General features: G+C 52.9%; 9 protein-coding genes across 9 annotated transcripts; 2 read left to right on the top strand and 7 right to left on the bottom strand.

Moving 5' to 3' along the window:
* Positions 1 to 426: 426 nt before the first annotated feature.
* On the bottom strand, positions 427 to 1,400 carry PHACADRAFT_184788 (uncharacterized protein). Its single transcript, XM_007396318.1, has one exon. The coding sequence runs from the start codon at positions 1,331 to 1,333 to the stop codon at positions 491 to 493; it is 843 nt and encodes a 280-aa protein (XP_007396380.1). The 5' UTR covers positions 1,334 to 1,400; the 3' UTR covers positions 427 to 490.
* A 945-nt stretch (positions 1,401 to 2,345) lies between these two features.
* Positions 2,346 to 5,099, bottom strand: PHACADRAFT_162124 (uncharacterized protein; the record flags this gene model as incomplete). The annotated part of the gene is given in 11 exon segments (XM_007396317.1): positions 2,346 to 2,534; positions 2,632 to 2,832; positions 2,886 to 3,205; positions 3,384 to 3,477; positions 3,570 to 3,749; positions 3,803 to 3,871; positions 4,176 to 4,384; positions 4,560 to 4,594; positions 4,614 to 4,683; positions 4,744 to 4,836; positions 4,970 to 5,099. The coding sequence occupies 11 exon segments, from the start codon at positions 5,097 to 5,099 to the stop codon at positions 2,346 to 2,348; spliced, it is 1,590 nt and encodes a 529-aa protein (XP_007396379.1).
* Positions 5,100 to 7,028: 1,929 nt separating this feature from the next.
* Positions 7,029 to 8,175, bottom strand: PHACADRAFT_257139 (uncharacterized protein). Its single transcript, XM_007396316.1, has 5 exons — positions 7,843 to 8,175; positions 7,724 to 7,790; positions 7,526 to 7,667; positions 7,305 to 7,469; positions 7,029 to 7,249 (listed from the first exon to the last, which is right to left on the bottom strand). The coding sequence occupies exons 1-4, from the start codon at positions 8,145 to 8,147 to the stop codon at positions 7,423 to 7,425; spliced, it is 561 nt and encodes a 186-aa protein (XP_007396378.1). The 5' UTR covers positions 8,148 to 8,175; the 3' UTR covers positions 7,029 to 7,249; positions 7,305 to 7,422.
* A 244-nt stretch (positions 8,176 to 8,419) lies between these two features.
* PHACADRAFT_257135 (uncharacterized protein) lies at positions 8,420 to 9,931 on the bottom strand. Its single transcript, XM_007396315.1, has 7 exons — positions 9,889 to 9,931; positions 9,794 to 9,833; positions 9,250 to 9,714; positions 9,071 to 9,194; positions 8,913 to 9,021; positions 8,804 to 8,862; positions 8,420 to 8,742 (listed from the first exon to the last, which is right to left on the bottom strand). The coding sequence occupies exons 1-7, from the start codon at positions 9,920 to 9,922 to the stop codon at positions 8,581 to 8,583; spliced, it is 993 nt and encodes a 330-aa protein (XP_007396377.1). The 5' UTR covers positions 9,923 to 9,931; the 3' UTR covers positions 8,420 to 8,580.
* Positions 9,932 to 10,837: 906 nt separating this feature from the next.
* Positions 10,838 to 12,735, bottom strand: PHACADRAFT_257133 (uncharacterized protein). The gene is made up of 3 exons (XM_007396314.1): positions 12,424 to 12,735; positions 11,505 to 12,359; positions 10,838 to 11,442 (listed from the first exon to the last, which is right to left on the bottom strand). Exons 1-2 carry the CDS (start codon positions 12,683 to 12,685, stop codon positions 11,806 to 11,808), a joined length of 816 nt encoding a protein of 271 aa, XP_007396376.1. The 5' UTR covers positions 12,686 to 12,735; the 3' UTR covers positions 10,838 to 11,442; positions 11,505 to 11,805.
* A 469-nt stretch (positions 12,736 to 13,204) lies between these two features.
* PHACADRAFT_196124 (uncharacterized protein) lies at positions 13,205 to 15,382 on the top strand (the record flags this gene model as incomplete). The annotated part of the gene is made up of 6 exons (XM_007396313.1): positions 13,205 to 13,463; positions 13,556 to 13,691; positions 13,748 to 13,815; positions 13,867 to 13,982; positions 14,038 to 14,697; positions 14,750 to 15,382. 6 exons carry the CDS (start codon positions 13,205 to 13,207, stop codon positions 15,380 to 15,382), a joined length of 1,872 nt encoding a protein of 623 aa, XP_007396375.1.
* A 159-nt stretch (positions 15,383 to 15,541) lies between these two features.
* PHACADRAFT_96102 (uncharacterized protein) lies at positions 15,542 to 17,540 on the bottom strand (the record flags this gene model as incomplete). Its single annotated transcript, XM_007396312.1, has 5 exons — positions 15,542 to 16,724; positions 16,802 to 17,062; positions 17,116 to 17,276; positions 17,331 to 17,393; positions 17,430 to 17,540. 5 exons carry the CDS (start codon positions 17,538 to 17,540, stop codon positions 15,542 to 15,544), a joined length of 1,779 nt encoding a protein of 592 aa, XP_007396374.1.
* Positions 17,541 to 17,896: 356 nt separating this feature from the next.
* Positions 17,897 to 19,787, top strand: PHACADRAFT_95235 (uncharacterized protein; the record flags this gene model as incomplete). Its single annotated transcript, XM_007396311.1, has 7 exons — positions 17,897 to 18,100; positions 18,153 to 18,221; positions 18,277 to 18,662; positions 18,712 to 18,824; positions 18,899 to 19,207; positions 19,260 to 19,534; positions 19,593 to 19,787. 7 exons carry the CDS (start codon positions 17,897 to 17,899, stop codon positions 19,785 to 19,787), a joined length of 1,551 nt encoding a protein of 516 aa, XP_007396373.1.
* A 255-nt stretch (positions 19,788 to 20,042) lies between these two features.
* PHACADRAFT_59358 (uncharacterized protein) lies at positions 20,043 to 20,957 on the bottom strand (the record flags this gene model as incomplete). The annotated part of the gene is made up of 8 exons (XM_007396310.1): positions 20,043 to 20,152; positions 20,206 to 20,309; positions 20,361 to 20,365; positions 20,419 to 20,449; positions 20,505 to 20,583; positions 20,638 to 20,784; positions 20,847 to 20,860; positions 20,917 to 20,957. Coding segments are annotated over 8 exons (531 nt in total), but the record flags the coding sequence as incomplete, so codon positions are not given.
* Between the last annotated feature and the right edge of the window lie 2,261 nt (positions 20,958 to 23,218).

The following is a 23,218-nucleotide window of genomic DNA, read 5'->3' as shown; positions in this document are numbered from 1 at the left end:
ATACATGATGCTGCCCAGACCCGGGAAAAGACTCCACATAAAAATGTCTGGGGATGCGCCACGCAGCAGTTTCCGCTAAGAAGACAAGGCTGAGATTTCGTATAGAGGATAAGTCGCCAGGGACGTGCAGACTTTCGTTATCTTTCAAGACCTCAGCGCACGACCACTGAATCCTCATTTGCAGGTATTGCAGCGAAAAGAGTGAAAGCGACAAGAATAGTGAACACTAAAGAGAAGTGTCAGTGACCGCCTAGCCAGCTGTCCAACCGACTCACAAGTTCGAACGTGAGATCCTCACATCAATCGTCACATATATAGAGGTGTAACCTTAGCTGGAGTAAGCTCTCCTCTGTAGGGGACAAGACGCCGGGCAGCTGCGAAAGTTCGACGTCAGGCACGTTGAGATATAGCTCTAGGCTGGAAGGGCGAAAGTCGGCGAGCATGGTGTTGAGCCTCTGGTAATGTACCAGCCTAAAAATTGGCACAGAAGTTACGTCCGGGTGTTCCACTCTCTGCATTGGACGCCGAGGATGTACAAGCTGAGAATGTCTCCTGTAAGGCGGGCGAGCGAGGCCCACGGGTCCCGAATTTCCGGATTTAGGTTGAGATTGCGTGTCATCTCCACCTCCCCACCGGACCACATGACTTCCTCATGAGCACTTTCGAAAGAAAGCTCGCGAAGATTGAGAAAACAGGATTCTAGGACTCGGAGTTCGGCAGCGTCGCAGTCGCCCACATGAAGGGTAGTGACGAGCGGGTACCGAACACCCCGAGCCGATAGGTCGACGAATGTGACGGTCGCTTTCTTCAACGAGTGTCTAAAGGGTGACAGCACCGGAATGGGATCAACAAAGTGGTAGTACCCATGAAAATTGATCACGATTTCGAGGAGAGGAAGCCGTGTATTCTTGATAAATTTGTAGGTATGTTCGGTGAGGTTCTCGAGTTTCAGAGTCTGCAGCTTCGCCAAAGCCGAGATAGGAGGAAGAACCGACTTGTGAAGTTCTAGAAGGCGGCAGTCGTAAAAGTCAAGCCATTCGAGCTCTGTCAAGTGCGAGAAGAGGTCGGCGGTGAGTCTGCCCAACTCAAGGTCTTCGGCTTCCACAAGGAACTCAAGGCTCAGCTTACGCAGGAACCGAAAGCGTCGCCGATCTGCAAACATGAAGCGGCACAAAGATGAGAGTTGCTCGGCGCGCCAAATAAGAACTACGTCCTTCAAGAGCATTCGAGGGGCTATTACCCGCAAAGCCCGACACGTGCGTGACATCCGAGTGGTATCTGGGCGGTCGAGCCAGATCATAACCTCGGCGAGCACATCCCAGTTTAAGGGCATCTGACTTGTCGAGCATCGCCGCTAAAACTTGAGGACTCACTGCTGGTATATACATCTCTCTTCGAGCTGTGACATGGGATATGCTTTACGAAGAATGAGTCCACAAGCCGACGTTAGGCAAGTGGCCGCGCAGGAAGCAGGCATAGGCGTTGGGCGCTATAACATAGCCTTCGTCGGCAAAAAGGGACGGAGATTATATTGCATTAAAATGCAATATAATGCGATCCGGTCCGTTATCTTGCATTATAAACTCAAAAATCACTAAAAATCGCATTATAACGCATTATAAATGCCCGACGGTGCATTATAATGCATTATATTTGACCGCCCAATGTGCCGATGTTGGACCTCGACTCACGTGCCTCAACTTCAACGACGTTGGAACTTGGAATTGCCGTGAACGTCCTAGACAATATTAGCATTACCAAGAAGATTCTTGGCACTGTACATGCTAGATGCTCCGATGACACTGGGCCCGCTGTAAGTACTCATCCAATGCGCGGACATAGCTATGTGTTTACAGCTTCGTAGACATGGCTACCATTTCTTGGGGAATTACATGTACAGACAGCCGTCTCGGCTTAGACTCGCCAGCCAGGTCCGGTCGCTGCGCTCTGTGGGAGACCACGTGCGTCTTATTGCATCCCATTTGGGCAAGGGATGCGACGCGAGTTTCACAAGAAACCGGCATGGGACAAGCCTAGTCTCGGCTTCATGCATTGTCAGCTACCTTACCATCAAGCGGGGCACACTATCCCTAGTGTCATGTGTGGCGCCGACAGATGAGCACTTGGAAGTGGCCGAATACAGACACTGAGATACCATATACGAGAGATTGGTTAACGCGCCAAGTTTGCGGAGTAATCTTCAAGAACGAGCTCGTATGATGTCGCAAGCTAGGAAAATGGAGGTAAGTTGATGTTCTTACAGTGGAGTAACGTGTGATTATCCATTTCCGCTAGAGTAAACACCGTAGCTGCACAACAGAAAGTTGGTCTAACGGAAAGCCAGTCTACGTATGGACCATACCCATTGGATGGACGGCCGTCTGCAGAGGAAGGATCGGCAGATCTACAACTCTGATGTTTCGCGTACCATGGAATTTGAGCTTGCTGTCCACCACCCCGCCCTTATCCCTCGGTAACATAGAGTTGCTGCCGCAGGTGTCTAGACACGGCGTCAGTATCAGACCTATGATTTCCTCAAGATAGCGACTCACGCCAAGCAGATGAGGTGAACTTCCGTACGTATTCTGTTCGCAATCTGTTGTTAGTGCGATCCTCTGGGCAAGAAGTTACGGGCGCACCGTAGAGTTGCTCGTCCATCTGCACCTCTGGGCCTGGCAACTCCTCCTTCTCGATGATCTTACTGAACGGCTCGGTCTTCATGACCTTGCGGACAAATTTGACAGCCTCGGTCTTAATATCGAGGTCGATTTTTTCCTCGTAGGAGTGCGTATTGACGGCCGGGTCGGCCTTCGGGTCGGCGGACGTGATATGCTGCAGTGAGAGTCAGGTACACAGACAGGAGAACGAATAACGACTGAACCCACAATGCTGCCTCGGCTGAAGGGCCGCGAGAGGACTGACAGAATGTTCAGATACGGCTTCTCGGGCTCTGGGTTTGCAAAGAAGTGAATCATGAACGGGAAAAAGATCATCTCGAAGTCTGATACGTGCAGGTCTTCGAGCTGTTGAAGTTGGATCTCAAGCTGTTCCTTTCGTCCTGGTGGACAGGTGCACGCATTCTGGGCAAACTTCTCCTTCTCCCCGGGAACGAGTATGTCGGTGCGGTCACTAGCGCTTTGGATGGGAACAAATGTGGCACTATTGACCACCATTTTGATGGCGTCCGGAAGCCCACTGACATTTGCTTAACTTCAGGTTATGTTGGCATTGAGTATATATGACACGGCTCACAGGGCTATCCGCAGCTTCTCTGCCTGAGCCGGGTTTTTGAGCATATTGCCGGTGACAACATTCTGGTCTTCTCCAACCTCTGACATGTTAATCTCAGTAACGTTCTGTTAGAGAGCAACGGAAGAGCCCACTCCATCTGTTGACCCCCATTGAGCTATGCTCTTGAACATTGGTCCTGACGGAGGGCAACACGACCTTGACCTCGGTTCCAAGGGGCGTCGAAATCTCATGGTCGCATCGGTGACCGTGAAATTTTGAAGCCTCTTGGATAGAGGTTCCAGTCCGTCACGATTCTGCCATGGAACTTGCGAGAAGACATACCCAACAGATAGCACGACCTCTTTCTTGATAAAAACGGTGTAAACATGTCCGCCGTACTCGAATTCGACGCCAGATGCAGCGACATCTCCACCGCTCTCATCGGTTACGATCTTGCGAACATACGCATCAGTGAGTACTTTGAGGTTTGGCCTGTCGAGCGCAGGGAAAAGATAGGTCTGGCATGTCGTTGATGAGAGCTGGGGTGGGGGACAGCGAGCTTCGCACTCACTGTAGCAGAGTAAGCACGCTGGCGGATCTCTAGGTCGATATTAGAGAGGGCCTTGAAGGTACCCGTGACCTGGAGCGCCGTTAGACGGGGGATGGATATGTAAACAAGAGGCGCCAACATTTCCGTCTAACTATCTCGAATTTCAGATATATCATTGGTTTAACAGCAGGGGTCCACTTACGCTCGTAGTAATCGTCTCAACACCATACTTCGTCAAGCTCTGCAAAAAACCAGTTCATTACCAAGATTCGCTGTATCAGAATAATCTATCCTGACCTTTTGCAAGAGAGCTTCTGCACCAGAGCTGTCACGAGAGAAGCTGAGTGGTATAGGGCCTGTTGCTGCTCAGCCTGGCCCCAACAACGCACCAAACGCTCATACCGTCACCACCGACAAAGTCGGGATTGTACAGGTTCTTGAACTCCGAAAGCTCATTCTTCGATGAGGGATAGAACCTACGCCGCACGATCAGTGGCCAGTGCGCTGTGTCGACAACTCCAAGCAGGACGCACCTCTGAACTTTCTTGTGGCACTTGCAAAAGTTTTCCCATGTCCAACCTTCATTTCCCAATTTCCCAATGTCTGCAAGACAAAGATTGCAAACAGTGAAAGGTTGGCTGCCTAGTGGGGGGCAGAGGAACGTACTGTCGATGTCACAGAGTGGAGGAAGGGTCCACATCAATTAGTTCATCTGAGATGACCCACCCAAACCTCGGCTACTGATTCATACAGGAATGAGTGCCACATCTATGTCTACTAGTCATCCATACGCTTACCGGGGGACGTAATTTGCTGATCGCAGATCCTGGACTGTGGGGTAGTAGTGTATGGGTATTCATACTCAGAGTTTACGAGGAGCTTCAGACACGCAGCAGGATCTCCTATCGGGTAACTCAACGGGTCACTACTGAGCTGATGACGCGTAACATATGACTGCTTACTAACGAGTAGGTCGTTCAAGTGCGGCGGGCCCGCTTCAAGGAGAGCGACAGTGACATCTGGGTCCTCAGACAGACGGCTCGCGATGACACAGCCTGCAGTCTAGATTATTTATCAAGAAGCAAGCCATGACACCTATGTCATGAGACATACACCACCGCCTGAGTAATCGTCAGTAAGAGGTTGCCGTAGGAGCTTGTAAACGACGTCGAAGAACTCGCTGCTCACCAATGACGACGTAGTCAAAAGTCTTGTCAGCGATATCTTGAATATCTGCCGGTTCGCCGGCCATCGGTGTGCGCGAGTACTGCGAGAAAAGAGGGGTACGTGAGCATAAAGGTCTGACCCTCGAGTGCATTGTGGTGCCGTACCAGATCTATACCAGCTGATGAGCAACAGCAGAAGGTACGCAGTCAGAGCGGTGGTGAAAGCGGGGAGAACAGGAGTCGCCGTACATCCGCGTTTTTATACGGGGCATGGTGCCGAAATGATAACCAGCAGCGTTTTAGCACAGTCCACGAGAAGGAGACTCAGATAACCGCCATGTCTCAAAGGAGTGTTTGAAGATGTTGAGCACGATATTACCCTGACAAGAGTGTGATGGAGACTGTACACACCAATGGACACGTACATACCGACAAGAGCCAGGTGTCTGGCTCGCGGCTGGATATGGACGGCTAAGTGTTCAATGGAAAGTTGACTGGAGGATTCATCCTCAAGGCCTCAACGTTGAATAGCGCGGACGTCGTCTCGAGACAAGCGGAAAAATCGCGCTCCGGCAATATCGATGGTGCCTCAATCAGGTCTCCGACACACGGCAAGGCGTCCTCATTTAGTTTACTGCTACACATTTCCAAGAATATAGCTGAAAATCCTCCACGGTGACCCTTCGCCACCCTTAGATACGCCAGCCAGGTCCGGGTCGCTGCGCTCCGTGGGGGACCAGGTGCGTCTTATTGCATCCCATTTAAATTTCAGGCAAAGGATGCGACGCGAGCTTGCCCGGCGTGGGACCAGCCTACGCCCCCGGTCCATAACTGGTCCATAGTACCTGCACAACTTAAAAGAGGCGTTTGTCAACGCAAGACGGTGCGTGCGACAGTGTCGAAATCCGTTCCTGAAGGATCTGAACAGACAGCAGATACAGTAGACCACGGCCTTACTCCATCATGCATCATGCCGAACCTCTCGGTGAGCGGCGGGAAAGTATAGGCCTAAGAACTGCCATGGGAGCTGTTTTGGCCTGTCGTGAGCAAGTATCCCAAGCGTAGCTACGGTAGTTCGTTCCGCAGCGGTAGCTGTAAACCCATGCAAGCCATAGTCGTCGAACACGGAGCTAGAGAGAAAGAAAATGTGTCACCCAGGTCACGCAGAATCGCCAACGGCAAAAGCCAGAAAAGTGCAGTCGACCGATACACGAGATCAACTTCTGGTATCCTTATCCACCGCCTCGCTTCAGAAGTCGATTGACTCAGAGTTATCAAGCCATGGCGGATGCTCTGAGCTTCAGCTTCATAGCACTCCAGAGGATGAGGGTAAAAAATGAGATGGCGTATATAATAACCTCTGAGCGCCATGTTTGTAGTCGGTACCGGTGCCGGCATTGCTCCGCCTTCACCGCATTGCGGGTACGCCATCATATTAAATGACGTGAAAATTATGATCGTGGTTAGCGGAGGGCCCTCATAGAAGTATGCATATGGGTGGAACGTGTTGTCACGAACACTCTGTACAGCTCAGGACCTTCACGAAAACTGATCATGTTCACCCATAAATCCTCCTTTGTCATCCCGCTCCTCACACTTAGCTTTGGGAGCGCGGCATGCTCTGCGTCGTACCACAAGATTTCCCCGCCAAATACGATATTGCTTGGCTATCCCGGCGGCAATGTCACCGCCGGGGAGGAGGCGGTGGTTGGCGTTGAGGCAGGCGAGCTGCCCCATCCTTACTACGCGCTCGCATGGAACACGAGCATCAGCCTCGCCTTCCCGAATGGCACACACACCGAACTGTTGTCCATCAGCGACGGCGCGGGGTGCGCTCAGACTTTCTGGACTTCATCGTCGTCTCCACCAGGGCAGATCGGGTACAGCGCGAACCTCGATGCTAACTACACGAGCCAAACTGGCAGGTGAGTTGGGAAAGCAGCGTCTCTGGCGAACATCAAGGGCTGACACTGCTAGCAGCTACATGGTTTTTTGGAACACTACGTATGGCACTACGGACGACTCCACCGTAGCAAATCAAACTTTCTGCGATCCTACCCACCTTTCCTATCAAACCTGGATTGTGAATGCATCATTCGATGTCGTTCCGAAGACAGGTAACGGTGTCCTAGTTCCTTCATTGACCAAGGTCGCCCAGACCCTGATACCATCGCCCACGGGAACGATATGGGTCAGCAATGATGCACAAAACGCAGCCGCTGGCGTTGCGCCTTTGATTGGTACTGCACTCCTGGCGGCGTGGCAGTTATTATGAAAGCTCGCGTTCACGGGTAGGTTTTAGCTTTATGTGGGTCATGAGCAACTTGCTAACGTAGGCTTGCAGATTATCGGCGTACTCTAAGCCGGACAGCGCTCTAGTCTATATCATGCCCTGTATAGTGTTTATTGTGATAGTCACTCTCTAAGGGATAACTGAACATAAGAAACGCCTGACTTGTGCTGAAACCGATGAACTTATAGGCGACCATCTCTCCTGCGTCTTTCGATGAGTAAGAACGATACTACAATATGGACTAGTCAGATCACAGTCGCCAGGACAAAAGGACTATGCACATACCAATCAGTGAGTCCAAAGTGTCCATGGCGGCGGGGTCGACCTCTAGGTAAGGGTGCCGGGACATCCGGAGCATGGCCGCATGACGCTTCTCACGATGATAAACAGCGACGGGCTCGTCTTCTGACATGTCCTCTCTCACGAGCTGTAAAGGCGACCCATAAGAATACAATCCCGTAGAGACTTGGCGCATATACCGACCTCCAGTTGCCTGCGGTTTGCCCTCCAGGTGTACTTCTTCCCGTCTTTGCCAATAAACGCAGCCCTTCTGCAACATCAAAAATCAGCACAGCCCGCGCAGTCCGCAGCATGGCACTCACTTCATCCCCGCTGTGTCTGGCTCGAGACCACCCTCGAGGAAGCGGTGCGCGCTCACGCCCGCGCCGCCGTAGAGGCGGACTTCCTCCGCCTTGCCGTCGCCGTCGTTCTTCATCTCGCCGATGACGTCGAACTGGCGCGTGTTGGGGTCGAGCCGGCTGATCGTCGTGCGGTCGCGCGCCCACTTGGGGGTGATGACCTCGTAGTAAATCACGTCCGATTTGTTCGCGAGCACGACGTTCCGCAGGCTCGTCGTCGTCAGCATCAGCTTCTGGCGCGGGGGTTTCGAGGACTCGTTCTGTGGCATCGTGCTGGGTGGAATGGGTTGCTGTCAGGTCGCGGGCGCAGTGTCGACTCTCGTGAGCGCGGTTATAAACGAGAGGGCTGTCCGGAAGCCTGTGGGCTTGAATGATGCCCGGAGAAGCACAGTGAGAAATAACACGCCGCCCGCCACTTACATGGGACGTGGTTCTCAGAAGCGTGCAACTCTAAGGCACACAGTAGGCAAGTTCCCACCGAGGCAAATGATGGTCGCCGGGTGGCCGGAAAGTTCAGGCGCACAAAACACACGCCGGATAACGCTGCGAGGATATCTAGGATAGCGGTTGTTGTTGATTGCAAGTAATGTACACCGTGACACGTACAGGGCAAACATTGAAAACTCTAGGAGTACCCGAGCATGACAACCGTCCAAGTGGGCCCGCACGCAAAGCTTCATCGATACAAGTTGTGCCAGTAGATCAGAATGCACCGTTTGGTTCCGTCCAGTCGCCGAAGAGTAGGCTGATACTCTCGCCGTTGTGTGTTCGGCGGATGCTCTCCGCGATTGTTGGGCTGATGTCTATAGTGACCAGTTTGGAGCAGCCTTCCTGATGTGATTTTTGGGCTATGGTGTTTGTGACCTACAAAATATTGCAAATTAAGGATTATAAAAAAAGGAGTACAAGGATTGACTGTACGTACCACAAGTTGCTTGATGGGCAACTCCTCGATCTTACTCATATTCAGCTCGGACAAGAGGCCTGATTACTACATCAGACGAGACGAGAAGACACAGAGCTGTGAAACGTACCATGTGAAACAAGCGCATATATCTCTTTTGCGCCGTGTTCTTGCAGCGTCCGAGTAGCGAGCGTCAGAGTGTTGCCGGAGTCAATCATGTCGTCAACAAGAATGGCGACCTGCAGTCTCTAAGCTAAATATTGCTATTTTGACGAGAGAAGGACGTACCTTGTCGCGCACATCGCCAACCAAAACGTCCATTCTTTCCTCCTGGGAATTGTGGTTCTTGTTCGCCCGCTGCCTGTGAGTGAGAGCAAACTCAATGCCGAGTTTGTCTGCGATGGCGGTGACGCTGAAGATGTATTCAGCTTTGGGACGTTCGCCGCTGCATGATTTGTACGACTCACCGCTTCGCGCCGCCAGCGTCAGGGCTGACAATGATCCCATTCTTCCAGTCAGGAATGTTTTGCTTGATGTAGGATATCATCAGCGGCTCCGAGTAGAGGTTGTCCACTGGGAAGTCGAAGAAGCCCTGGATCTGGCTGGCGTGAAGGTCCATTGTAATGACATGGTCGCAGCCGGCTACAGCCAACATGTTTGCAACGAGCTTAGCGGTGATGGGCGCTCTAGATTTATCCTTCTTGTCCATCCTGGCGTAGGGGTAGCAGGGAATGACGGCCGTGATACGGCGGGCGGCGGAACCCTTGCAGGCGGAGATGAGGATGAGCAGCTCCATGAGGTTGTCATTCACATCGCTGCAGCCTGACTGGATGATGAAGACGTCCTCGTCACGAATGGACTCAGAGATCTTTACGTTGATTTCTCCGTTCGAGAAGTTTTTGACGGTGCAGGGTGTGAGAAGGACGTTGAGTCTGCATGTGAGGGTAAGAGAAAGCTAAGCGAATGACAGGTTCCCCAGCTGGGTGCTGCCTCTAGAAAGGTTCAGCTCACCGCTCGGCCACTGCTTGGGCGAGCTCGGGGTGGCTGTTCCCTGCGAGACAGTGTCAGCCTCCATGTCCGCTGTCCCCGGAGACATTATAGCTCACCCGTGAGGAGTCTAACAGAGTTTCCATGCAGCATGGCTGTATTCAAGTAGTATTAGAGCATGAAAGAGCGAGTTAGAATAAGAAATCAACGAGCGAGTGAGCGACAGAGGAGAAAAGAAGAGAAAAAGTCCTCCGCGCAGGCGCCCATACTGTCAATCAGACAGAAGCGCCCAAGTCCGTCATGGTCGCGAACCACAAGCAGGAACCAATCAAAAGTTTTGCGACGGTGAAATTTATTTCGCCTCGCAAGACCACACGTAACTGTGAGCGTTGGCGTAGTATGGACTGAGCAATCTATGCGGTGGATCTTCGGGTGGGCATGACGCTACCCATGTAACTTGAGTACTATTGGCTGATAAAGAACTATCATAAACCGCCAGTACATGCAACTGGCCAGCAGCCCAACGCAGTCACCAATAGTAATCACAGCGGCAATGGGGAATAAAAATTGCAGATAGTTCGCGTTTCAAATTTCAAGGTTAGAACTTAGCCAAGACTGCGAAAAGAAACGACGTGGCAGTACTAGTAGGTAGACCTCCAGACGGCCGAAGGCGCGTCTCGTGCCGTCAAGCAACAAGTCTGTCTGTAATTCCTGTCAGAACCCACCGTTCAATGTTAACTGCGACGTTCAACGTTAACGTTCAAGTTCTGTCCAATCAAAAGCGGGTTCTGCTTCATCGGCCGCGCTTTCTTTTTTGTCCATACAACGACGTCCTCGCCGCCATGAGTCCAGTACCGGTAAGGACTGGGTCGTTTTCCACTACTCATGTAGAACCCTATGACATTCTGCTTTCGGCTCTAGGCAACGAAGCTCAAAGGCCCTCGGGTTCATCTCCAGCTGCATACTCACGACCACCTGGTATGTCGCTGACAATTGTCCTGCGATGACTCTGACCATCACCTCACAAGCTGATCCGGCTGCGGCCCAGGTTGCGGCCACGCATGAAATCTGGTTCAGTTGATCAACAATCATGCTGTCTCAAGATACATAGAATGCCATCCCAGACGAATGTCTCCACCACGGCCTCTCCTCTCATGCTATCCGTCGGCTTCCTCCCAAAGGCAGTGTCCCAAGTCGTCCGAAGGTCAAAGTGACAATTCACTCCATGCTTTTCCTTAGTCCAGAACGGATCCCTGACGATTGTCAAGCGGTTGGCGAACCTGGAGATGTTTGGATGACCGATAGCTCAGTGCAGGTTCGAACAGCTACTGGATGGATCGACTGGACACCTAGGAATGCGAGAAAAAGTGGCATTTCTCACCCACATTTACCTGGCTTCAAGTTAGGATACCGGCCGCAAGCACAGTGCCTTGCCTATGGCTCGCCTGCTGGAGGCATACATGGCTGGCATGCGGAGTGGAGCCGGATGACCTTTGAGAGCCTATGCCAGTCGTTTCACAGTACCTTGGGTGCCCAGGCAGCGAAAGAAGCCACTGAACGCCTGGCCGAGACTGTTATAACACAACAAGGACAACTTGTCCCCTACATCTCTCTCACCTCGGCTGCAATTGCAGCTCTCGTGTATCCAATTTATTCACGCTGGACTGCGGGAGCTGACAATCGTCCGGTTGGCAAGGTGAGTCTGCCCATTTGATGGATTCAGCCAGGCTCTCACCCTTTCTAAGCAAACTTTGCCTCGCACGGTTCGCGACAAGCCCAAGTCCTCCACCTCGGGCAGTGGCCCCCTTCCGGATCTTCCCCTGTCCCACGAACTTTCTCCTGCCTGCCAGCCTCCAACTTCCCTCTCGTCGCGTCAGCCCTCACCGCTACCGGACCCTTCATCGCCTGAAAGCCCTGAACTCAGTCTTCGACTCACCCCGCCGCCAGCCCCGTTCCACACCTCAACCCCTCCTGCAGATGTCCGTTCGCCTTCGGCACCAAGCCGTACGAGTATTGTGCCTATAGATTTCTCCGCCCTATTCCGGCTTCCCGGCCTTCCAGCCGTCATCCAAGGCATCTTCAATCAAGAACTCGTACCAAAATACTGCGATCGGTGCGGTGGCGAGGTGCCATAATGAATGGGCGTCCATAATCCTGCGCCACGGTGGAAAGTCGAACAGCTCCAGCGAGGTTGCCGCTGTGGTTAGCAGCACGAAGATAGCTGCCTTTGATGTGTATGTTGGCCGATAGTCCCGCGGACGTCCCGGAAAGCGTCGGAAGATGGACAACGACGAAGGGAACGAGTAAAGCAGCCATAGGACGTTGTGTGTCATCCCGACTGCGAGGTTGAAAGCCATGTTATAGGCATAGTCGAAGCGAGGGAGAACGGAGAGGTAAGCAACATGACCGACATACGCCAGTGAGCACAACGTAGCCCACAGTAAATGAATTCTGCTTCGAGCGAGTGATGCTTTGGAAGGATGCGTCGAGAGAGGATATGGATGGTAGAGCCTGACTACGGTGTAGAACAGGGCGTATAGAATTGCGAGAGCCGCAGAGAAGTAGTCAAGCTTCTCAGTGATCGGCATATCTAGCATACCCAAAACAAATTTTTTCGTCAGAACAAGCCCCACAAGTTCGATGGAACGGCAGACCTCGCGTGTGGAAGACAGAGGACCAAATCCAAGCATTCAGGCTGACGGCGGCAAAGACGAGATAGTATTGCCTCATGGGGTGCCCCAATGGTATTCTTCGTTTGATCTTCATAGCTGCTTGCGCATGAAAGAGCATGTTCAAGAGCGAGAACGCGACCGACGCAGGCTCCTGCATGCCCGCGAATCGCCAGAACGGCCACTTGCCGTGGTATTGGTGGATCTTGTCCCCACTGACTATGGCGGCGTCGGTAATGTCATGCATGCAATGATACTTGCAATCATCGTTGCAAGTCCAGCGTGTGAGGCGGAGGGCGAGCGGCAGGGAGGGATACTCGGAAGTGCCACACGATCGTGCATTGCAGGATGAAACACAGTCGGTGTATACTTGAGCACGGTCCCCCGACGATGCATACGAGCAGCAAGCAAGAGCGAGTATAGTCCAGACCGGGAGGGAATGTCGCATCATCGAGCTGCGTTGCACATTGGTTGGAGGGCGGCGGCGTGGCGGGAGGCGGGAGTTGTGGGCGCCAGTGTACCCAAACCGTGAGAAATTCAGACTTCGTTGAGCCGGGCTCATCGTGGGAAATTAGCGACCTATTGCAGTATTAAGCAATTCCCGCCATACAGGCGCTTCGTATCTTACACACCGACCACGACATACCCGCGGCACTGTGGCTGGTATTTGGACCATCTGGGCCACCCGGGCGAGTCTGGACGCCACTTATACCCGCGGACTGTTGCTGCTGCTCTTTTTCCGCGGCCTGAACCGCTAGTTCTTGTCATGGCGTTCCGTGTGACAACCTACCCACCACCGCCAGCGATCCGCTCATCTCTCATAAAGAATCCTACCGATGCGCTGCCCCCAATTGAGGACCTAGAGACCCTTCAGGCTGACCTGAAGCTTTTGAAACTAAAAGCGCTCGAGCGGATGAAGAAAGCGGGAGATGATCTCATAGCAATGCAAGAGTCGTTCAAGCGAATCAAGGAGAGGGAAAAAGGGAAGGGAAAGGCGATAGAGAAAATCAAGAAGGAGCGTGGATGTGCGTATCTCTCACCTACATAGTGAAATTATTACTTAATCGCGCAACTTTCTGCTGATGTATTACTCGCGCGTTCTGGTGGCGGCCAGCAGCCACTCCGCTCTTGAATGGAGAAGACAAGAGACTCACGGCGCAACCGCAAAGCTTACTGAAGTCTCGGCTATCTTCCGTTGCCACGAGCGTAGCGCATTCTCGTGTCTCTTCACCGCCGCATGAACCACGAAAGGCGTGAGTCCGTCACCGCTGGTGTCTAATAACTATCCGGCTCATGCCAACTGAACAAGTCTCACAGACGATGCCAAGAAGAAGAAGAAGAAGCGGAAGAGAGATGATGACAGTGAAGCTGAGTCTGGTGTGTGGCCATGGTCTGTACGGTAGGCCACATGTCTCATCCTTTATCCAGAGCCTGTTAAGCACCGGAAGACCACACCAATTCCACAAAACACACATCCACATCCACCGCCTCCTAAGCCTGTCAAAAACCCAAGTACTGCTTCCCACTCTCATTCTCATGGCAAAGTAAGCGCTACACGGAATCTGTGACCAGATTAACATGAGATTGACATTTGACCAGGCGCAAACAGGACCAGATTTCTCTCTTCACGCGCAGATACCCCTTCTTCCGACTCGACCACCGATACCCTCACCTCCGATACCGGGTCCAAGTAAACCAACCGATGTTACGGACGACTTCAGCAGGGCGAGACCGCCGAATAATCAGGTGACTGCCACGACGTACTACACCAGTATTGAGCCCTATCTTCGGCCAATAAAGGAGGAAGATATCGGCTTCCTGGAATACACACACGACGAGGTCGAGCCGTTTATCATGCCCAAGCTGGGGCGACATTATTCAGAGGTGTGGGAAGAGGAGGACATGGCCCAGTATGGGTTTCCCCTACCTGGCACGGCTGCTGTCCGCTCGGGCATCACACTACCCGGCTCGAACTCAATGGCGCCTCTGCCCAAATGGGAGCCATCACAACTGCAGGAGACCGACCTCGTCACAGAAGAGCGGGGACACGGGCCGCTCACAGAACGACTGGTCAGTGCCATGATACCACTACAGAACGCTACCGAGTGGAAGGGTGTGAAAGCTGCTGAGGAGGCGATGGAGGGTCGACCAGGGACGAATGGTGCCGCTGCACAGGCCGCTCGAGATAAGATGAATGTCTATGACCTCGAGGAGCGCGTAAAGAACGTAATGCGCTTCCACAAGCTCCTTAACGATCTTGTGAGTAGTCTTAATCACGTGTATATACGTTCCGTGTTAACAATGCCACTAGCCTGACTTCTCAGAGGCTGTTGACGATCCAATAGCCACAGCTCTGCGGCACGCCCAGAAGGAGCTTCGCCAGGTCGTTGCCACGAACAAAGCCCGACGAGCGCGCCTCACAGCGATAGCGCGCGACCGTTTAGCATACCAGGAGTACGTAGAGCTGCGGGAAACTCTCGACAAGAACATCAGCCACCAGTATAACAAGCTGCAGAAGAAGGAGAACCCGAGGTCGCACAAGAAAAAGAAGAAGCCAGAGCCAAATGGGACGATCACGCCGAACGGAACGGTGCTCCCCGCGCCATCGCCCGCCGCGCTCGGGTTGCTGCAGGACGAGGATCTGAACCTAAACGTGCCCGAGCATCTCAAGCACCTCGTGCAAACGCGCCGGCAGTGGGTCGACAAGATCGGTGCCGTCTTCGAGGAGAAGGAGCGCAAAAACCCGGGCCGAATATGGGGTCTGTCCCATAGCAGCATATATGAGGGCGTCGAAGAGGAGGTACAGCAGGAGCTCGAGCGACTTGGTCCGCCGCCGAGACCTGGCCAGCGACCGCAGGTGAATGGTGCGGGTCCACGGATTAATGGTGTAGAGAAGGGGAAGGCGCGGGCGAAGGTTGAGGAGGTAGCGATGGAACTCGGCTGAGAGTTTCTTATTTATCCCGTATTACTATCGTACAGCTCTGTCATGTTCCCCCATCAGTTACAAGTCCACAGACAATACGCGACAGGAGGCTCTGACGGCGGAGCCTGCTACAAGTCGCTTTGCAACAGAAGCATGCAATCCATCATTAGTCAGACAACACTATGATACGTCGAGGTCCCCCTCAGCGGAGGCACTGACAGGTATGCCATCGCCCGTATCCATTGGTGTAGGCGCGTCCGCAGCCGCCGGATCTGCTTCTGTCTCTGACGCCTCTTCCTTCTCCTTCAGCTGCGCTCTAGCCTTGGTTCTTGTCTTGCCCCGCCCTTTACCGCGACGGTTAGCTCGACGAGCGGGGGCAGGCTCTGCGTCGTCTGCATCGTCTTCCCCTTCGCCCACTGTAGAGGCGGTCTTGCCCCGGGCCCGCGTTCGTCCGTTACGGGTACGGCCTCGTGTTTTGCGAGCAGAGGCATTGCGCCGTGACGCAGGCGCACTGTCCAGCTCCGGGTCGCCGTCGACATCGGCCTCTGCATCGCCGTCATTGTCGTTGTCGAAGAACTCGTTGGCCGCCTTGTGCGGGTCCTCGCGCTGCTCGCCCGCGAGCGCCGTGCTCCGCTCCTCGACCTTCTCTTCCCGCGTACGGTCCTCGTCCTCGAGCCATGCGCCGAGGCTCGGCGGAATCTCCTGCAGCGCGACACTCGGTGCGCCCTGGAGGTAGCGCAGCTTGTTCCGGACGGCGAGCGCGATGCGCTGCAGGGACGCGGGCGTGTTCTGGTTCTCGACGCGGCCCGTGAGGGGCGGGTGCAGCTTCCACTGGCTCTCGCGGAAGAAGGAGTCGTAGATTGTGACGGGCAGGCTGTCCGGGATCGACGCGCCAACGAGCACCGCGGTCTCGTACGTCCAGCACCGGCTCACGTTCTTGATCGTGTACCCGCCGCCGCCGACCACGAGCAGCGGCACACCGTACTTGCGCACAAAGTTGACGCACTCGCCGTGCGCAGCAATCGATAGGTTGAATGCACCCAGCCGGTCACAGCCTAGAGAGTCGGCACCGCATTGTAAGACTATTGCAGACGGGCGGAAGGCGGTAACGGTGTCGTCGACGACCGTCTTGAAGGTCGTGAGGTACATGTCGTCGTCGATGCCGTCCTGCAGCGGCACATTGAGGCAGAAGTGCTTTCCGAGACCAGCGCCGTTGTCGTCCAGCTTCCCTGTGCCCGGGAAAAAGTCACCGGTGTACTTGTGGAAGGACAGCGTCATGACCCGATTTGAGTTGTAAAAGGCAAATTCCACACCGTCTCCATGATGAATGTCGATGTCGATGTAAAGGACACGAGGGTGGAAACTGGTGCATATAAAATAGAATAGAATAGATCAGTGGCGACGTAATGTGAGCCGAATGAGCAAATGATTGCTCCTTACCGAAGCAATTCGAGGATCGCAAGGACGATGTCATTAACATAACAAAAACCGCTGGCCTCAGCCTTCTTCGCATGATGCAAGCCTCCTGACCAGTTGACTGCGATGTCAGTAGTGCCCGCGCAAAGCTTCCGGGCGGCCGCCAAGGACGCCCCAGCATACAGTTTGCAGAAGTCATACATATCCGCGAATATCGGACAATCTTCGACACAGTTGAATTGGTCAATAAGATGTTTCATCTCTCCTTGGTTCTGAGGCGTTACACTAACATTGTGAGCGCATGCTCGAGTCAAGACAGAGGGGCAAACCAGCCATACCGGCCAAGAAATTCGACATAATCACGGTCGTGATATGCCTCGAGTTCCGCCTGGGTTGCAGGGCGCGGGTCGTATATATGATGTATTTGCTTGTCGAGTCCGTACCCGAACACAAGTGCATTTGTCAGAGTAAGCCTGTGAGGCTTCATCGGATGTCGCTCCTGAAAAGAATGTAGGTCAATCATAAGCAGGACATTGACAGCGCGCGGACCGACTCCATAATGCTGAGCGCCAACTCCTTTCGGAGAGTAGTATGAGACTATGGGTCTTGAGTGAGGCTATATGAATCAACTTAGTTTGCGACCAGGATAGACTTGAGCCGTGCTCACATTTACTCGTTCCGTTATCGGAGTCGCGTATCCATGCGGACCGCGGTCATCAAAATAAGGTGTCGTAGAGAAAGTTTCGTATGTCCTGATAATCATGCAGGTTATCTGAAACTAGTTGCTGTTTTACAAGACTTGCCCCGGCGAGTGGAAGAAGGTTGAAGTGAGTTCGGTACAAGATCCCCTCAGGGAAATTCTCGATCTCGATCCTCCACGTGACTCTCAATATTACCACGAAGGTCAGAAATTCGGAGTAAAGTATCCGACCCACGCTCTTACCACTCGCATCTCATTCGAGACCTGCTCTGGTCTTCTGCAGCTCTGGCTGCCATCTAGCAAAAACTGGTGCTAATCCCACCATGGACCAAAATCATTTCTCGGATGCTGGCCCTTCCGGTCTCACCTCAGAGGCTAGCTCGGACACTATGATCGAATTGGCGACATTGGAAGACCACATGCTCGAACATAGACACCATCATAAGGATGAACGACCTCAGGACGACTATAGAGAGCCAGAGGAAGAGAATGGAGAGGACGATGATGTAGACAAAGCTCTGCTTTCGCCCAGAGAACGGCCTCCAGGGCAGGAACGTTCACGTTCACCTTCCCCTACCCGACAGACGAATACATGGGGCCAAGTGTCGCGGCTAGTCGTCGAGGTATGCACTCCTACATCTAGCTGGCTGACTCGAACCCATGTATTGTAATTAGACTGGCCCAACTCTGCTCCTCACGACTGTAGGACTGCTCTTTACAGGAGAGCTCCTCAACAGTGTTTCAGTATGTACTATCACCAAATTACCTTCTTATCCCTCATCGATGAACTCGTACATAGCACTGGAAGGCCATGTCAGAGGTCAATGAGCTCATCATGATTATTCCAGTAGTCTTGAATTTGAAGGGCAATCTCGAAATGAATCTCTCAGCCCGTCTAGGGACTGCAGCGAACGTGGGCGAGCTTGACAAACCTGCCGTACGACGAAAACTTATATTGGGCAACTTGTCATTGCTACAAGTGCAAGCTACCGTGGTGTCTTTCGTCGCTGCAGTTGTGGCGTTTGCTCTCGGAAGAATCATGCCGCCGCAGCCTACAGAGACCATCGCGCTGCCTGGAAGCGATCCGAGACCAGTCTCGAATGCTACATTAATTATCCGCAGTCTCGGTGCAAGGAAGCCAAGGCCTCCAGCAATTCCAGCCAAAGGGCCTGGCGGATTCCACGAGTGCGTGCCGCCAGTTGCTGGACAACGACAAATGTTGACATTTGCGTAGATTTACGCTGACGGCATCATCGACTATGCTTGCAGCCTGCCTATCCAGTGCACTTCTCGGCTCTTTCATGTGCGCTCTTGTTGTGCTTTGTCGCAAGTTTGGGCTGGATCCCGGTGAGTCGCTACCGAATCTCGCGCTGAACACAGCCTAACCTGACTGGTGCATTGCTGCTCTTAACTTCCACCAGATAATATTGCTCCTCCTGTCGCCGCTTGTCTTGGTGACCTCGTCACTCTTTCGCTCCTTGGCGTGGTCTCAGCACTCAACATCCACTTCGTCAATACACCTGTACCGCTCATCATCATCATCCTTCTCGCTGTGGGCGCCGTTGGCTGGGCGATAGTCACCCGCCGCAATCAATACGTTGGCAGCCTGCTGTTTCAGGGCTGGCTGCCACTGTTCGCCGCAATGATCATCAGCTGCGGCACAGGCATAGTTCTTGACATGTTCGTCAGCCGGTATGAGGGCTTCGCGATTCTTGCTATGGTCATCAGTGGTCAGTACGTTTATACAGCGAATACTGTGCATCACTGAGCGGTTCTGCTCAGGTCTTCCCGGCAACGTAGGCTCGATTCTCGTCTCGCGCCTATCGACTGCTCTTCATGCGAACGAGTATGAGATGGACCACCTACCCCATGCATCGACGGAGGACTTAGTCAAGACATCATCAGCACCCCCTCCAAACGCGCGCCTCGTCATGATCACACTCATTGGTGTTACTTTTCCCATTGAAATTGCATTCCTTGCCACTTTGCGTGCCGTAGGCTGGCTGCATGTGCCCGTTATCTTCCTGATCTTCTCGGTCATATTCTTCTGCATCGCTGTTCGTATATACCCCTCAAATCATCTGTTACACGCATTTCATCTGACCATTTTCGCAGGTCGTTGCTTCCCTTTTCCTCGCTCGGGCTCTTACCAATCTGCTGTGGAAACGCAAGCTCGACCCCGACATGTACGCCCTCCCGATCCACTCGGCCCTCGTCGACCTCATCGGCCAATTACTACTCGTCGTTTGCTTTGAGCTGGTGTCGCGCATCGGCGTGCCCGTCAAGGCGGGGATCGATAACTTTATGTGATACCTCTAGACTCGATACCATATCTTCGACATACAACCCTGCTTGTTTACTGGATGTCCTGTACGTCGCAGCTCCCTTACGGCACCTAATTTATTCCCTCAAGATATTTGTGCATTGCAGTGTAATCCTTGCTCTATCGCACGATTTTGTAACCTACATGTGTACATTTCTCCGTATATATCATGGCACTAATAGACCATACCGGATACATGGTAAAGGATGTGTAGCTGCTGTAGGGTGGATCGTTTAATCGCGCGGAGCCTTTGCAGCTTCCTTTTCGTTCTTCAGGATGTCCTCGACTGCCGAGCCGAACTGCTTGCGTTTCTCCAAGGACGGGGCAGGAGCTTGGGACGAGTAGCCGAGCTCTAGTAATACCGCACCCAGTCAGCGTGGAGGAGAGAAGGAGCTGGAGACGTACTCAGGCTAGGGTACTGCAGAGGGACCTCTTCGCTCTTGACAGGCAACGTCGAGAGGTCAAGAGGGAAGGACGGGCCGATCCACGCATTGCGAATCTCATGGTCCCTAAGACGTCATCGTCAGAACAGTCAACCCGTGTGTTCACGTTTGACGCACTTGCGCTGCGAATTCCGGGTCAGCAGCGTCGAGCGCATAGGAGATGAGCAAAGCTTACCTGCTCTCTGGTCAGCGGGTGAACAAGAATGCTACGGGCGAGATGTGGGGTTCAGAGTGGCTGTCGCAGCACACCGGGGCACGCACCTCAAGCTGCCGCGGTTCATACAAAGGTACGAAAATACGGAAGCAAACGACTCTGAGGGACACCAGATTTCATACGAGCCTACGAATATGATTGAGCGTGCTGATTTCTGCAGGTGGTGAGCTGAGTAGTCACCGACGGGGTGAGGACCAATGGGGTCCGTGTTAACACGGAACAGAGGGACGGCGACGAACGCCCCGTCTCTCCTTAAGCGCAACACAGCGTCGCGCAGCTCCAGAGCTGCTTGATGTTCATCTGCATTGCGTTGGTGGAAGTAGATGTCTACGGGCGCACGCTTGGCTCAGCTGCGAAGGCATGATAAGGACAAGCATGAGAACGCGCACGGAAGTGCCATTCCCTGAGAGTCAAAGTATTAGAAGGGTCAGGTCCAGCGACAGAAATATTACTACTTACTTGATTTCTGACTCTACCACCTCTTTCACGTCGGTCTGAGGTGCCATTAATATTGCGTCCGAGCTATCCCGTGATGACCGAGTGATAACCGCAGGAAGAGATATGGGGATTTTGAAACGGGTGTTGCCGTGATCGCATCAGTCCTGCTTGAGAGAAGACTCACTCCGCGCAAGTGAACCAGAAATACTCCGACATTGCCGAGAGGTCAGCGAGCCAATCGGATATGGTGGCATGCTGGACTACGGACGCGGCTGCGTGCATGTCTACGGGGCGGGCAGCGCTGTGGATGACACCCTGTTTAGTACCGTAGACGCAGGTGCTGCTTTCATGCTTGGGTTCAAGTTGAACGGCAGGTGATTCGCTTTGTGCCTTCTCCAGTTCGTATTTGCTCTCCAGGACAGGAAGCGGTGTTGGCATTGTTGGCATTGTTGGCACTTGCTCCGACCGACGGTTCCGCGGGACCCACAGCCAGGACGCGTCTCTGTCCAGATTCTAGCTGGGAAGATATTTAGCCCAACCACCTTTCAAGCCCAGCCTGTGCCGCTCGATCTGTTGATGGAGGACACCGAACAGCTGATATACTCTATTCCAGAAGTATGTGTAGGTATTGTGCTAAGATGATACCTTCGATAAACGAAACGTATTATGTTCCAAGCCCGAAAAATGCATGCTATAGCGCAAGCTGAGAATGGTCGCCGGCCACTGTAGAACAAATGCTCCGATGGTTGTGTTGTATGGGCATATTATCTCAGTTCTATGCGGCGCGACCATATAGTCACTCGCAGCTGCGACTGAATCCTGCATGTGTATTCCAGACGGCTTTTACTCCGTATTGGCGCCTCCGGCCGTCTTCCTTCTCACTCTCTTGTAAGCTGGGCCTCCATGCGGAGATCGTCCCAAGACCATCCAGTGGACGCCTTTCGGTGTAGATTTGTGGATATCGAGCTCCATAAATCTGCAAATGTCCGCGGACCGTGGCGAGCACGCACGAAAATCAGCTCTCCGCACGCCGCATTTGTACGTTGGTTTGTACTATTACCCTTTCTGAAATCACACTTAGCCTTGGCCGTATCCGCCGCCACGTCAACGGACACAGAATGAGCCCTTATTTCCGGATATCAATGGATTACCCGTGCTGCAACACCGGGTACCCTTTGGTCAGTTCAAAACATCAACGAGATCGATTGCTTCCCCCCCTCCCCCCGCCTCGCCATATCGAAGTTCGGCACACGCATTCAACCATGTCTATGACACTAGATTCCCGCCTATCCTACATCTCGCGCTTTAAACACACTTTCAGATGGTCTGATGCCTGTTTCTCCCAAATCACTGAAATTTGGATCAGCCATGAGCCGCAGTTTCGCAACATGTGAGAGGTCTCGTTAGTCTTCTGCACGATCTTTCTAGCATGCTAACGACAGAATGAACCAGTATCTTGGCTGTGGCGTGGGACGACCCGAATTCCCGTTACATGATCAAGTGCGGCTGTTCTGGGCTAGACAGTTCGCAGGGGGAGCCCATCAAGCTGGAGACCTGGAAAGAACTCGAGAGCTCGAGATTCCAGAATATGAAGGGCGAAGGATCGTACATGAATATACTGGAAGGATCTAGGCCGCTGACCTACCAGTAGCGTTGTGCGGGCTGGCTCGGCCTGAAAGCTACAGGTTACTCTAACGGATGGAATCACGTAAGTGAGGATTTGAGAGAGCATATGTTAAGTATCTGACCACTTCTACTCTCTATACAGACTTATTATATATGGATTGCGGGGGTATAAATGATGCCAGATATTTAATAACGCGAGCAAGCAAGGTGGACGCCTACTCTTTTCCATCAACTTCAACACAAAGTCTGTCTTCAGGTTAGACAGTGGACCAACGTGTAAGCGATATGTCCGGAGTGATATCCGTAGCACAAAACTTACCTGTTGATCACGATGTAGATCGCATCTACCTGCCTCTTGCAAATCGCGACTTGATGTGTTGGCCCAGGCCGAGCTATGGGCCTTGTAAGCCTTCCTACCAAAACACATCGACGTTTCAATTCGACTTAGGCTCGGCCTGTGAGAGCCCGGCTTGAACAGCCCAATTGCTTGAAGCTGGAGGAGTATGACACTGCCTGCTATTAGTGCTCTGCGCTAGAATATACTGGGACCAGTATCCTACTTAGTTTGAGCTCGTAGTATACATTTTCTCCAAATGTTATTATAGTTTTGTCTTGATCGTAGCCAGTTTCCGCAAACTTGACGTCATCTCTGTCAGCATATATTTGCTTGGGCTCGGTCAGCTCAAAGCGTCAGGTT

This window comes from Phanerochaete carnosa (genome assembly GCF_000300595.1).
Source record: "Phanerochaete carnosa HHB-10118-sp unplaced genomic scaffold PHACAscaffold_5, whole genome shotgun sequence".
Classification (NCBI taxonomy): domain Eukaryota; kingdom Fungi; phylum Basidiomycota; class Agaricomycetes; order Polyporales; family Phanerochaetaceae; genus Phanerochaete; species Phanerochaete carnosa.
This window is presented reverse-complemented; position numbering and strand designations above follow the sequence as displayed.